The sequence below is a fragment of the Bos javanicus genome, chromosome 10 (assembly GCF_032452875.1).
Source record: "Bos javanicus breed banteng chromosome 10, ARS-OSU_banteng_1.0, whole genome shotgun sequence".
In the NCBI taxonomy this organism is placed as follows: Eukaryota; Metazoa; Chordata; class Mammalia; order Artiodactyla; family Bovidae; genus Bos; species Bos javanicus.
The window spans coordinates 3,422,757-3,438,471 of NC_083877.1; the positions used below are offsets into that span (position 1 = coordinate 3,422,757).

A 15,715-nucleotide genomic window follows, 5' to 3' on the forward strand; every position below is an offset into this window, starting at 1 on the left:
AGTTTTGGTAAATTATAATACTCTCTCTTATTGTAATTCTAAGTGCTGAAAAGGACTGACAATAATTCTCTTTAACCTTCTCATGTTAGAAAAAACTCAAGTTCTACAAGGTTAGCTAACCTCCTTGACCTGACTTGGTTGGTCCAAAGTCAGGGACTTAAAATCTGTTTCTGAAGCCCAGTTCATTGTTCTGTCTTTCCCCAGGACACTTCCTTAAAAAAAAAAAAAAAAACTTTTTGTTTCATATTGCAGTATAGCCAGTTAACAATGTTATGATAATTTCAGGTGGACCGCAAAGGGATTCAACCATACATATACATTGTATGTGTATCCCTATACATGTATCCATTCTCCCACAAACTCCCCTCCATTTCAGGCTGTCACATGACACTGAGCAGAGTTCCCTGTGCTATAGAGTTGGCCCTTGTTGGTTATCCACTTTAAATATCTAGTGTATACCTGTCCGTCCCAAGCTCCCTAACTATTCATTCCCCCAATCTTTCCTCCTGGCAACCATAAGTGTGTTCTCTGTCTTTGAGTCTGTTCTAGAAATAAGTTCATTTGTATCATGTGTTTTTAGTTCAGGTATAAGGGATGCCATACAATGCTTCTGCTTCTCTGTCTGATTTATTTCACTCAGAATGACAATCTCTAGGCCCACCCATGGTGCTGCAAATGATATTATTTCATCTTTAAAAAGTTGTCTTCCTCCACCCAGTCCCCCTTTAGCCTGCAGTTCTCCTTGTGAGAACTTAACTTTATCTACCATTCAAAAGAATTAAATGGATCAACCTCAGAATAAGTAGCTTATAACAAGCACAATGGAAAGTTCCGGGTCATCAGTTCTTGTCTTATGAACAAGAAGGAGGACTTGCAGGGATTTTTAAAGATGAATCAAGAAAGCAAGTGATTGAAGCCTCACTAGGAAGTATTCACACTTTCCATCAGCTGCAATAGGTTTTGGCAGTGTCACTAACATCCTTTACGTTTGTCCTGACCATGTGAAACACAGTGTATTTAAATTACCAACAAAATCTTGACAACATAGACTCTGTCAGTTGATTAAAGTGTGCTAACAAGCATGCCATTTGCTGAGTCACGCTGGGAGGCTGGATGACTGGGTCTCCTTGTACATTCAGCAGTGGGAACATGCCCTTCCTGTAGAGCACAGCCAGAAATGCTGAACAAGCTGCAAAGGACAAGGTTAACCTTGGCCTTCTGGCATCTTGCCTTTCTCCAGGGAAATGAAGAACATGGAGAGAACAATTGCAGTACAAGGTGAAGAAAACAGTAGATTCTTCTTTTTTTTTTTTCTTTAAGTGGTGAATGAAAGATTCCTCAAGGAAGAGGTTAGCCCAAAAAAGAGATCAGTAGCCCCTCATATTTCAAGGTAAGTGTTCCCAGACAGGTGTAGGTACTTTTCAAAATGCACAGATTCAAGAAAACAATTTGAGTTACTAAGCAGAGCTAGAGCTTACCATGATCATCAGGCTGAAGAGTAGACCCCCAACCAAGTTGCAAAGGATTCTGCTCTGGAACTTATCACCAGCTGTGTTTGTTTGTTTTCCTAACAGGTGAAAAATGCAGCTGCCAATGTACTCAGGGAAACATGGCTAATTTACAAAAATACAAAGCTAGTAAAAAAGATAGATCATGCAAAAGTCAGAAAACATCAACGGAAATTCTTGCAAGCTATTCATCAGTAAGTACCATTCTTCACTTTCATTCTGCATTGGTATCTCTGGTTTTTAATTCTTGCACCTACTTATTCTTCTTTCATGCGAGAGTGAAAAAGAGAACATTATCATGTTTGTTCCCAGAAGACATTTTTTGGCATTTTAATAATTCCATAAATTTTCTTAGAATTTCATTTGTCAGTTCATTTTATGATGAAAAATCATTTATTATTGGGAGAATAGCCACATAATATATTAATTAAAGTGTCTATTCAGTTTCTCTTTTTAAATAGAAGGAATAATTTCAGTTAAAATCTTATTTTTACATTTATTTATTCATACAGTTTGCTCTAAGATGTTTATTTTGTATCTAGTACAAAACCTTGAAAGAAATTTAACATTTTATGATCTACTTGGATTTTTTTAACATACTGCTAACATCTTTATATAAAGGTAGTACATGCAATTGATTTAATACTTGAATTTTTAAATTAGTTTTTAATTAGGATTGGGGGATTTTCTATATGCTATGTGTTCATTATTGATTTTAGAGTTCCTATAGGCCTTGCGCTCTTCTGTCATTATTCAGACTTTATCCAAGCCACGGTTACTCAATTTGTCTAAGTCATTCATACCATTTTATTGTTATACCATCATAGGCTTTAAAGTACACATCTCTATCTAGTAAGTTTCCATGATAATTTGAAAGCACCAGGTCTTTCTCCCCCAGGCTGGCAGCATCGTTACCGTAAGTACATTATGTGGGTGTCAGCTGTGATGTTATGCAGCCTTGATCTTAATGCCATTTCCATATGGAGAAGGGCAGATGCATCACATTAGTGGGTCAGAAAACTGGCTTTTCTCAGGCAGCCTACCAGGGTAATCGTGGAAAGGTAGGTAAATACTAGGTATCCAGATTAGAGAGTGAGATGTATTTTCTCAGAGCTAATTAGCACAGAGACAGGAAGTTTTGAGGTTGAAGTTTTCATTTTACTTATTTAGCTAATTCATATGTATATTACACTTACATTCTGTGGGAAATCACCAAGCATTCATCTCTACCTTTCCACCGGCCCATCCACTGCCCTTTTTAAGGAGGTAACACTGAAAATGTGGAATGTGTCTATGTCTATAGACATACATGTATTTCTACAGAAATTGCTCCCTTCCCTAATGAAAATAAAATCCAAGAACCCAAGCTCTAAAATAGGAGGTTCTGCACACGCGGCGGAGTAGCTGGTCTTCACTGCCGTCTTAGCAATCCACACGGGTCCTTTCCCTCACTGCCACCAGCACCAGAGTGACCTTATTTCTGCTTCAGCTCTGTTACTTGACTGGACACACACAACTATGCATTTTCCACATTACAAAGAAAAGAATGTTAAGGTAGTACTCTTTCCAAGTCTGGGCGAAGAAGAAAAGTGAAAGAGAGGAACATTGTATGAGACCCAGCTCCCAAGCAGGAACTTGCTTCCTCGAGTCATAGCTACCTTTAAAGCTAGGCACCACACCTGGACTGCTCACCGACACATCTTGATTTCTTGAGGTTTAGACCTAAGAGAGTGGGTCCCCTGAGCGATGCTAAGCTTTCACCTCCCCCTCAAGAGTCACCTGGTAAACTTTCCTGGTAGAGTGATCGTTCCTACATGCCCCCCCAAACCATACAACACAGTAACCTCAGCGTTCATACAAGAGGTACACATGGCATACTGCGGAGAGTTCTTTCTTTGTACTTGAATGTTTCGATACTAACCTATTTTGTTCGGATCTATTAAAAAGAAAACTTACCTTTGTGGTTGTGAGAAGTTGTAGTGTCCTGGGATGAAAGGATGAGAGGTGACGTGGAATTGAGCCAGTGGGTCAGTCTCTGGGTTCAGTAATCACACATCCCATTTCCTCTGGGATTGTGTTAGTGTCCCTTCCTGCTAGTGTACCATGTCTCCAGTATATAATGAAATGTGACACTTGCCTTTGATGGCATTGATAAACTTTCATAGAACTGAAACAAATAAATGCTTTGACAATTTTCCTCATAATTCTGTAGCCATATATAAATGGTGGTTATTCATATATTTATAAAAGTTTGTCATAGACCTCTTAAGCTCAGAATACATTCACACTCAAAACGTTGGGGGACAACTTAGGGATATCCATTGTAAAATTTTTTTCAACTTTGCTATAGGTTTGAAAATTCCTATAATAAAAAGGCAAAAAAATATTTGGGGAAACTAAGTATAAAAGCTGTTCCTAAGCGATTGGTATACTGCCACAAGACGTATTGACCTGATGTGAAGGGTTTCATGGTGTAGGTGTCATGTGTCTTTCAGCACGCTGCCTTTGGGCAGAGGAAGCCACAGGTGATTCTTCTGCTTCTTTCAGACATTTCTCATTGTTTCTTCTGTAGCTGTGTGTACTTCTAAAGCAGATGAGCTTCAAGCAACTCAAAGATAAATTGTTTTGTAAATTAGTCTTGGGACTATGGGGTTTCCTTTGATGTGGGAGGGTCCTTACAACTTTGTGAAAAGTAGATGGGCTGGGTGGGGCTAGATTATTCTAATTATGCATAATTACCTTTCATTTGAACTTAGTGAAGTCATAAAGGAAAGCACACAGGGCTCGATTCCTACGGGCATGGCCTTTACTGCCTTCACTGCCCAGCCTTGTCCATCAGCAGCGGGGGCAATCTGACCTTGCCAGTTGAGGGAAAATGTACCCATTCATTCACTAGAGCTCTCCTGGCCTCTGCTCTCCTCTGATTTGTCCTGAGAGCTTTGCAGTAGCTCTGTCCCCTCTACCAGCCTCCTCTGTCTCAGCTCTCCTTCTCTTTCCCAAGCCTCATGGCCTCTCTCCCGGACGCAGGACTTTCTAGTCTCCGATGGATGCCTAACTCTGCAGGCCTGTGTCCTCTTTTTAGGACCCTGTCTGTCTTTGGGGATCATCACTTAGTGCCATGAAGCATTCTGTTTCTGTAACTTTTACCACTTTCTCTGGTATCAACTTTACAGCTTCTCATTCTTACGTCTCAGCTAGAGACTCATCAATTAACATGCACTTGTCTCAAAGCCAAAAAGCCAATAATTTCTATAACAGAGAGAGTTAGATTACCCACCTTTCAGAAAACCAGGCTTCCCAATAGCCCCGACTTGGAAAAGATGTATCCCCTCCAAAAAAAGTGTAATCCTATTGTTTAGAGTAGTATCCATTTAACTATATCCTATTCACACTAGGCAAAAACATCTCCTATTTTACTTGAATGTCACGTTTCAAAGAGGCCAAGACAACTTGATCCAAGTTCTTCCTTCCGAACTCTAGTTCTGGAGGAAGCTGTGTGCTTCCAGGTGGGGGAGTACAGGAGCAGTGCAGAAGGGTGGTGACGTAATGGAATAGTGTTTCTCTTTGATCAATATGCCCAAATCCTGCAGAATCTTGACAGGACCTTCCAGCTAGCGAATCGAGCCCCCTGTGCACACTGAACTCCACTCTGTGTTGTTTTGTTCCAGAATATTTTACAGTTTCTTTTCTTTTGTTTTGTCTTTTTATTTCAACAAAATGAAACATAGAGCGCGGAAGTAAGTTGTGTGAGCCGCTCCTTTCAGCATTTGCAGAATTTCCTGCCGGCTGCATGCATCCAAGCGGATCCTCTATTGTGAATTTTAGTAGTCTGATTGCTGCTGTGGAAATGTGTTCCGAAATCATGATATTTTCCTGTGATAAGTGAAGTTCACAAGGAAGAAATCAACATATGTTTCTTATTCTTCTTTTGGGGTGGGGGGAGAAGTAAAATACACATCTGCATGTTACCTTTTATTCTGGCAGCTGCAGCTTACGTAGGGTTTTTGAACCAATTCTACTTTTCAGGCAGTCTAAGCGGCAACACGGCAAGATGATTTAAGTTCAAGGCTACTCTACATCAGCTTTCCAGATTAGCAGAAAATAAAATGGGCAAAATTCTACTGTCAGAGGCACAATAGAGTTAGCCAAGAGAAGTATGCTGTGTGGAAGGGGAAGCACCCGCCTCAGCCAGGGGCCCAGCACTGGCCCTGCTAGCAGGCTTGCAGAGCTCAGAACTGTGCTGTCCTGACCCAATGCTGGAGACTTCCCATCTGGTGGTCCCAAACTTCGAGTCATTCATGTGCCAACTCTGCTATGACTTCCCTAAATTTGAAAAAAAAAAGCTTGATATAAATCCCTGTCATAAATGGATTTAAAAATATGTCACTCCCAGCAAGGAGAGAGAGGTAATGGTAAACTGGTTGACAACTGAGCCACTGGTATTGAACTCAAGCCACAAGCTGTTGCCTGCAGAGAGCTCTGAGCTGAGATTCTGCTCCCTCTTTAAAAAAAAAAAAAAAGGAGGGGGAAGAGCAGGTGTTAGAAGATAAAAACAGGATAGGACTAGCCCGGGAGATTTTTCTTATAATAATTCAAGAATTGGAAGAGAATTAAAGGGAATAACTCTCTCTCCATCTGGTTTAGTGTTCTTTAATGTCTTGCTTGAGTATCACTTAGTCATCTAGAACACCTCCATTGGTATAAATCCAGCTCTTCAGAAAGAAAATCCCAGTCTAACACTCTTCTTTTCACACGCAAAGAAACTGAATGTCAGGTTAGGGCCAAGGAGCACAGGGTCTGTGTCTGACACTCATACATTTCTCTAGAATGACCCACACCTGTTTGAAGTTGGTTTGCTTGTGTTTGGGTTTTTTTTTTTTTTTTTTTTTTACTCTTTTTAAAAGGCATACATCAAGAACTGCAACCCTTTTAAGTACTTAGAGAGAAACATTTCTCAACAACATATTAGATTTAAATATGTGTTTGTAGATTTCTTTTAGACTAAAACATATTCCATTACTATAATAGCATAAAAAGGAGCCAGTTAAATTAGTTCCAAGTCTTCTAATAAAGAAACACATAGTCACAATCACAAGATATGACCTTAACCTGTTTGAGATTGGTAAAGATCGTGTCGGAAGCAGGTGTCACTTAAATGCTCACTGGCAGGAGGAGCTATCTTTTCACTCTGGACAGATTTGGTGGCATATTGAAGATCCATATTTCAGAACAAAAATCACTGAGCATCGTGAACATGTGTTACAGAAATCTCCCTGGCAGTAAAATCTTGCCCTGTGAATTTTTGTATCCCTTCTAGCCAATTACCTTTCATTTAAATTGGGAAATAATCAAGAATACATGCTCCAGCATTAACACTATACTTTGTAAAATGACTTGTCACCAGAGTAATAAGGTTAGCATGGGTTTTCACAAAGTATATCAGAGACCTGCTTCTCTTGGAGCATGGCTTTGAATTGTTGACTTAAAGAGCAATAGACTGCTTTTCTCTGGTTGGAAAATCTTAATTTCTTGCTAGGTAATGAGCACTGAATAAATATTTGTTGAAATATTACTGTCACTCAGTTACAGTATAGTAAGTACTCATTCAGAATTTTAAAAAAAAGGTTTTATGACTGTCAATCAGATATACTCAATGTTATTTAAAAGTTTCTAAAAGTAACTTTACAAGTAGAAGAGATACCATCTGTCAGACATTCGAATTGTCCTGTGACTTTTATCTACAATAAAAAAAATGAAGGGAAATTCTCCCAAGGAAATGGTCTGGCTTCCCTTCAAATTCAGTGGCAGTGTAAAAGTCAAGTGAAATAAATACAATGAAGAATAAGAGAATTATGTATTTTGAGTTATCTTGCTGCTGGTTGAATAAAAGTTTTCTTGTTGCTAATGAGAATCTCACTTATCACTGTGTTTCATCAGGTTCAAATACCTAACCCAATCCATTTCAGACTAAACAGGGCTAACACCTGTATCTAGTCACATAGACATAGGAAGGTGCTCATGCGCCAACACTGATAAAATTCCTGTTGCTTTGCATATTTCTTCCTATGTCTATTTGTCACGATACTGGGGCTTTAAGGAATGTTTTGGCTTTTCTCATATGGTTAAATCCTTATGAGCCTTTCTCAATTCAACTTTGACTCCCTGGTAAATAGTTGTCCTAAGGACACCTTATCTGTTTCTCTCTCCCTTCCTTTTTGCGGTGTTGGGGAAGCATGCTTCTCATTGTACCAGATACATAACCAATTGGGACTTTACCCTCAAATATTCAAGGCATTATCCATGCAGTTATTTGCTCTTGTCAATTTTGTGCATGCTCTTTGGAAGGCTTATGATAGTCGCAGAAAAGAAAAAAAAAAAAAAAAACTTTCTGACTTCAGATTCTGTCTTTTAGATTGAGGAGTGTAAAAATGGAGCAGAGGAAGCTGAACGACCAGGCGAACACCTTGGTGGACCTGGCGAAGGTGAGCTTGGGGTCTCAGCCCCCATATTCGCACCCGTTGGAGCTAACCCCTGCAGAGAAAACAGTACCACTTCAGGAGGCGGCCCCTCCAAAGACATTTAACCAATCAAACCGGCAGAACTTACCGACGTGACGGCCCTGCTTAGAAGAATTCTTCTAAGACTCTTGCTTAGTGTGCACTTTCCCTTTACACATTCTAAAAGCTTCGCTGCTTACAGGAATTTGAAGTTCAGTTAGAAATATAAATAAGCTATGAGACAATACCTTTGGGATGCTTATATATAGCTTAGTCTCATCCCTATGAGAGCAGAGCCAGATCTTGGGTTTTACTATGAGGTTCAAGGCTAAATGGGCTTCCCTTCTGGCTCAGCTGGTAAAGAATCTGCCTGCAGTGTGGGAGACCTGGGTTCAGTCCCTGGTTGGGACAATCCCCTGGAGAAGGGAAAGGCTGCCCACTCCAGTATTCTGGCCTGGAGAATTCCGTGGACTGGGTAGTCCATGGGGTTGCAAAGAGTCAGACATGACTGAGCGACTTTCACTTTCAAGGCTAAATATAACTCATTAATAAATCTTTTTTTACCTATTTTAAACAACTGGCTTTCTGTCCTGTTCCATTGATCTATATGTCTTCACACTACTTTTTAAAAGTACATTAATAGTCCCCAATTCTTATATTGCATTTAGATGTTTTATCTGGTTTATTTTGGTTGTTCCTTTCAAGTGAACTGTACTTCAAAATATGAATATTTTTCAACAATGACGACATTCCTTTCAATGTTCTAAATTTTAAAGGAGGCATTAGAACAACATTTATGTATGTGTTGAGCCTGTTAACATGAATGCTTTGAAAGAGGCAGTTCTCAGTCAGACCTGTGTTCTGCTCTTTGTTTGCTGTAACAACTATGTCCTTTACAAGGGCCCCATCATATTCTTCAAAAATTATACCTATTTGTCCTAGAGTCATTAATTAAATTCATTTTAGTGTATATCAGTTCAGTTCATTTGCTCAGTTGTGTCTGACTCTTTGCAACCCCATGAACTGCAGCACACCAGGCCTCCCTGTCCATCAGTAATACATACTGTATAAATATGTTAGAGTGGAATATTTGATATCTTACAAATAGAAGTGAAGTATTTAGTGACTTACCCCTAGGAGTAAGATTTACATCTATTCATGCCAAATAGATGGGGAAACAGTGTCAGACTTTATTTTGGGGGGCTCTAAAATCACTGCAGATGCTGACTGTAGCCATGAAATTAAAAGACGCTTATTCCTTGACAGGAAAGTTATGACCAATCTAGACAGCATATTCAAAAGCAGAGACATTACTTTGCCAACAAAGGTCCGTCTAATCAAGGCTATGGTTTTTCAAGTGGTCATGTATGGTTTTGAGAGTTGAACTATAAAGATAGCTGAGTGCCAAAGAATTGATGCTTGTGAACTGTGGTGTTGGAGAAGACTCTTGAGAGTCCCTTGGACTGCAAGGAGATCCAACCAGTCCATCCTAAAGGAAATCAGTCCTGGGTGTTCACTGGAAGGACTGATGCTAAAGCTGAAACTCCATTACTTTGGCTACCTGATGCAAAGAACTGACTCCTTTGAAAAGTCAAAAACTGATTCCTAGCATCTTTCCTGATGCTAGGAAAGATTGAAGGCAGGAGGAGAAGGGGATGACAGAGGATGAGATGGTTGGATGGCATCACCGACTCAGTGGGGTAAACTCCGGGAGTTGGTGGTGGACAGGGAGGCCTGGCGTGCTGCGGTCCATGGGGTCACAAAGAGTTGGACACGACTGAGCGACTGAACTGAAGTGAACCCCTAGGAGATCATGTATTGTTCATTTAAGCTGGGCAGCACATATATATGAGGCCTGAAGATGTGCTCAACTAATATTTACACCCGTGGTTCTCAGTGGGACACATTGTGAACAAAGAAGGAGCAGGTTCTTATTATCACTCCTAGATCGAATGATAAAAGAAATTGGGTATATTTATGAAAAAATAAAAGAGGTCACTTGAAAATAATATATATCGTTTCACTATAATATATACTATTATACATAATAAATATACTCTTGAAGTAAAATTATATATCTGTGAGGCAAGATGCTGTGTCTTTCAGTTACTTCTTTAGTGCCATGCTTATTATTATTGCAGACTGTCCATGACAGAAAGAGATTAGTATTTGCTGAATGAATAGTCTCACGTAGTCTCAAGACTGTATAGTAAACATAGAGTTAATGAACTGTCTTCCTGGCCAAACCCAGGAAGGTTTGCCTGTGTTCTGAACAGTAACTTCCTTATTCAGTAAGTTCATTTATCATCACTAAGGGGTTGTTAAACAGGATAAGAACACGTATTATAGAGGGAAATATGATAGGAGAGCAGGCTTAGCCATAAAGGTCTGAGGCTTGGGAAAGGCTGCAGTGGGTTAAGGTTAATGTCGCCAGCCTTCCTTTCTTGATCACCTTCTTCCCTCTCTGGTTCTGAGCTGGTCAGCACTGAAGTCTTCTTTCCCTGTCTCTTGTCTCCCTATTTCCAGAACTATAACTGGGAGTCAGTTATGAATACCCTCTGATCAGGACAACCAGTTGCAAAGTTCACTAGGACACTGAAAACATTTTCATATTTCAAACCACTTAGTTCTAATTAAGCCATAGCTAACAAGGTGGATTGGTAACTTTAGTATCTCCTCTAACATTTATTTTCTCACTGCTGCTGCTGCTAAGTCACTTCAGTCATGTCCGACTCTGTGCGACCCCATAGACAGCAGCCCACTAGGCTCCCCCGGTCCCTGGGATTCTCCAGGCAAGAACACTGGAGTGGGTTGCCATTTCCTTCTCCAATGCATGAAAGTGAAAAGTAAAAGTGAAGTCGCTCAGTCGTTTCCAACTCTTAGCGACCCCATGGACTGTAGCCCACCAGGCTCCTCCATCCATGGGATTTTCCAGGCAAGAGTACCGGAGTGGGGTGCCATTGCTAGTTATCTGTAAAAATTCTATTTGACTCAAAGGAGAGCCTATAATTTGGAACATAAGGCAGCAAAAAGATATTTAGGCATTTTTAATTGCTTTAAGTTACTAAATTACTCGATCAAATCAGTTTGTCCTAAGCTTCATTCATATTCCAGTCAAAATGTCTGCTATATACCAATACCATCTGCAATATTATATGTTGTTCTTTAAAATCAGCTTGTTTTTAACAATCAGACTTACCCTAATTAGTATTACATGTTACATAATGAATTTGACATGCTAACTTTTCTAACAACCCTTAAAATATATACATAAATATAAAATCAAAACATGTTTGTCTCTCCACACACCACTTAAAATCTTGGACATACCACCAGCAATACCTGCACACCATTTTCTGCAACTGAATCAAATTAATTCCTACGATCTTACTTTTCTAAGCCCTGGCATTGAACAAACACACCAAATTTGTTTGGCCAGGTCACGTGTTCAGTTAGCTGACACCCCTGTTGCATTGCAAGTTGCAAAAAGGAGACCAGCCCTCAAGCTCTGATAGCTGGCTAGTCTGCTTCCAGGGCAAGTGTAATTAAACCTTCATTCTTTGTCTCTCTGTTCTTCTCACTCCTGTTTTCTAGACTCAGAACATCATGTATGACATGATTTCCGACTTAAATGAAAGAAGTGAAGACTTTGAGAAGAGGATCGTTACCCTGGAAACGAAGTTAGAGACTTTGATTGGTAGCATCCATGCCCTGCCTGGGCTCATAAGCCAAACCATCAGGCAGCAGCAGAGAGACTTCCTCGAGGCTCAGATGGACGACTACGACAAGCACGTCCCCTACGACGCTGAGCGGTCCCGGTCCTCGTCCAGGAGGCGGCGGTCCTCCTCTACAGCGCCACCAACTTCATCAGAGAGTAGCTAGAAGAGAATCAGTTAACCACAAAATAAGACTTTTTGCCATCATATGGTCAATATTTTAGCTTTTATTGTAAAGCCCCTATGGTTCTAATCAGCGTTATCCGGGTTCTGATGTCAGAATCCTGGGAACCTGAACACTAAGTTTTAGGCCAAAATGAGTGAAAACTCTTTTTTTTTCTTTCAGATGCACAGGGAATGCACCTATTATTGCTATATAGATTGTTCCTCCTGTAATTTCACTAACTTTTTATTCATGCACTTCAAACAGACTTTACTACTACATTATATGATATATAATAAAAAAAAAGTTAATTTCTGCACACATTTGGTCACTCGACATTTCTAAAGGCTTACTTTTCACATTATTTTCAAGGTAAAATGATTGATTATCATCTAACGCACTTTGATCATTTTTATTTCCGAAAGTTTGGCCAGGCAGAAGTCTTTCAATTACTCCATACCTCGTCACTAAGATTTTCTCTCATTATGAAATATTATAGTCAAAACTGTTTGACCCAGCCAGCTTACCATTCTTTGAGTTCACATGTCATGTCTATTTAATTTTGTTTCCAAGTTATGTGGAAAGTGAGACTGTTACATCAAAACCTATAATATGAACTAGGACACCGATGCTTTCAAGAATTATTTTATTCCTAGTTTATCAGAAAATTTGCTTGAAGAAAGTATCAGGGTACACCACTGTATACCAACTAATGATGCAGAATTTTAGATGTAAACTACTTATTTCATCTTTCCCCATGGATTTATTATGAGAGGCCCATGGTTCACTCTGTTTGCATTATATACATACATGTTCATATACATTTGTGGTTGCATAGCTTCTAATAGCATAATCAACATAAATGAGCATAACTCTAGCAAATGGTCGGTCTGTACTCTTGGTCTGTGGTTACATGTTTGGTACCGGGAAGTGAATGCCATCTGCTAAATTTCAAAAGTTTTAGCACGCTTGGTTTCACAGCTGTTAAGATCAGTTTCTGTGAAAAGGAACTCAATATTTGTTGGTGCAAATACATCTCTTTCCAGAATTACTCTAAAAATCCACTGGGTTTGGGAAAACCACCTTTGAGGTAAAAGTAGTTTGGATTTCCTTAACCTGGTAGTCTCTAGAGCCTAGGAAGAGCTGGCAGGGGTAACATGATAAAAATCAGGCTTCACTTGGACAACTCTGAAACCAGCCCTCTCGGGCTGGCTTACACCCAAAAAAGACTCCTTCATTTTCAGAGACGTCTGCCTTTACCCTCCCCCCCTTGATTCTACACAGCACCCTTTGGTGTCTGCCCTATGAGATAGCCTCCAAGTGTTTTTCTTTACACAAAACTAGAGCTACATATTCATCAGCTTGCATAGTTCAATGAATAAAATCACTTTCATAACTATCTTCCGTAATTGATGCAAAAATTAAAATGTTTCCATTCAAGATCAAGGACGTAAAAGTATGATTCCTTCAGACTGCGTGAGAGTCACTTACCATTTATTACTCAAGCAGAGTGACTGAAAATAAAGCTCTTTCACACACCTTATATATTTCAGTGTAGAACGAAGACAAGGCTTGCAAATAAGTAAAAGTATTAGAGTACTGCTTATAGGAACAAACTGCTGAGTTAAATGAACTTAAGATTCCTACTCCAGTAGGATTTCTACTTCATGGATGAGATAAAAGTTTATTTTGGGTAACATACAAAAATACATCAAGTATTTGGTATAAACACTGGATATAAGGAAGAGAGAAATTGTGAAAAAATGATTAATTCTTGTGATTCTTGCAGTTAGTTCTTATCTACTCTACCTCTGTGACTAAAAACCATAATAGCAGATAATTAAGCTTAATTATCACTTTACTGATCAATTAGCACCACCTTCCCAGAATACTAGAAGACAAGGGCAAAAATAATATACTGTTCCTCTTTTTGAAGAAGAGAGCAGAGAAATGAGTTTTAATTTAGATTTCATTGCCTGGTGTTTGTTCACTGGCTCCATTAATTGTCCCTCAAGGAGGATGTCATTTAATTCATCTTTTCCTGTTTATGCAAAGTATATACAGACCAGACATCATTAAACAAAAGTGTATGGTCTTTTGTTTCTGTATTTTAAATAATACCAAACATCCACAATTTGGAAGAGGAGGCAAGAACCCATCTGTTGCATAGAATTCGTGGTCAATGATCTGTTGAATGAACATAACTCTACCTGATGGTACCAAGCCTTCCCCCACATGGCATTGAACATGAAACAAGATCCTCTGAGGAGACCTTAGATTAGTCTTTAGTGAGCTCTATAACTTGCTCTAGATTACATTCTTGTTTTCACAAATTTCTAATGATAACTGAATGTGTTACACTTCGACCTACCATGCCCTAGCCTCTCTTCTCTACAGCCAATGGCAGAACATACAACCACCACTGATCATTGTGAACTACAACAGCACCACCTTCCTCAATACTTTTATTCATTTCCCCTACTTATACACAATGTCATGAGTTAGCCACTAGAAAGAAGATTCCATGCTCTTAAAAAATCATCAACCAAAGTCATAACAGGTAGTAGATCTAGAAAATTTTATATGCTTTCTCCCTAATGTCACCTCCACTGGCAACTGTTTTGCCAGAGACTCTCCATCAAAGCATCTGCAATAATCAAATAATTCTATTCCAAAACAATATGGAAATTGGGATAAAAATCTGTTGGTTGGGTTGCAGTCAAATCTTGAAAGATGAAGTTTTACAGCCCTGTTATTCAACTTTGCCCAGTCTTGAGAAGTAGAATGAAAAAATGGAAAGAGGAGGTTAAAAGTCAGAACTGGGTTTAGAACTGAATTCTTGCTAGTTCTGTGTACTTAAGCACCCTTAATCCTTCTGAGCCTCCTCTTCTCCTTTTTCTCATCTACAAAGTGAGTATAAAAAGATACAGATATCAGTGGAGCTCTGTAAATCCTAGCATCTTTCTTAACAAATGACGGTAGGTATTTTTAAATGTTATTTCCAATATAACGCAACAAATATCAAACATCCCATTGCCTATCTTTTAAACTTTTAATACCTCATAGTAAAGGTTATGAATTCTTCCACTCACCTAATTAATTCTTACAACAAGTTACTGGACTATGAATTCATTTATTGATTTCCTGGTCCTGTAACGCTTTTTTTTTAAGTGATCCTAAAATGTGTGTCTGTGTGTGTGTGTTTGCTGAGTTGCGTCTGACTCTGCGACCCCATGGACTGTACCAGGCTCCTCTGCCTATGGAAGTTTCTAGGCAAGAAATACTGGAGTAGATTGCCATTTCCTACTCCAGGAAATCTTCCCAACCCAGGGAATGAACCCACGTCTCTTGTGTCTCCTGCCTTGGCAGGCGGATAGAAATAGCATATATATGCTTTTTGTGGTTCTGTCCTGCTCTTTCTTCTTGCCTTCCCACAGAATCTCTTCATCAATATGATCCAGAAATGTAGATAATGCTTGTGCCTTGTGCTTAGGATTTGGAAACTTGATTAGGGGTGTGCTGGTGGGCTCCACCAAGACTTAGACCAAAACCATGCCTTTAGTTCAGGAGCCTTAACATAGTTCTCCCTGTCTGTGTAACCCTCCCTGAAACAGTGTGTGCATTCTAGCAAAATTGTCAAGTCAATCTATTCAGAGAAAATTATCAAACTGGTTGTTTAACAGATAGTGTCCTGGAAGACGTGCGGCTTGGAGCATCAAAAGGCATGACACGAGCAACACCTCTCCTCGCTGTCACTATTGCAAGAGGCCCTGATGGACGTGCTGCATTTCAGTTTTCTAGGCCAGGGGACAAACAGACAAAAGCCCTGGC

The 15,715-nt window shown here is 39.4% G+C and overlaps 1 protein-coding gene across 6 annotated transcripts in view; it reads left to right on the forward strand.

Annotated features, from left to right (window-relative positions):
• The window catches only part of KCNN2 (potassium calcium-activated channel subfamily N member 2), a 508,283-nt gene extending 494,418 nt beyond the window's left edge, over positions 1-13,865 (forward strand). For 4 of the 6 annotated variants that reach the window (XM_061429915.1, XM_061429916.1, XM_061429917.1 and 1 more), the window contains 3 exons: positions 1,575-1,702; positions 7,921-7,990; positions 11,600-13,865. In XM_061429915.1, coding sequence (XP_061285899.1) covers positions 1,575-1,702; positions 7,921-7,990; positions 11,600-11,887 — 486 coding nt within the window. In that variant the 3' untranslated portion in view covers positions 11,888-13,865. The remainder of the gene's footprint in view (positions 1-1,574; positions 1,703-7,920; positions 7,991-11,599) is intronic. The other 2 variants (XM_061429920.1, XM_061429919.1) reach the window with 2 other exon arrangements.
• The last annotated feature ends 1,850 nt before the right edge of the window (positions 13,866-15,715 follow it).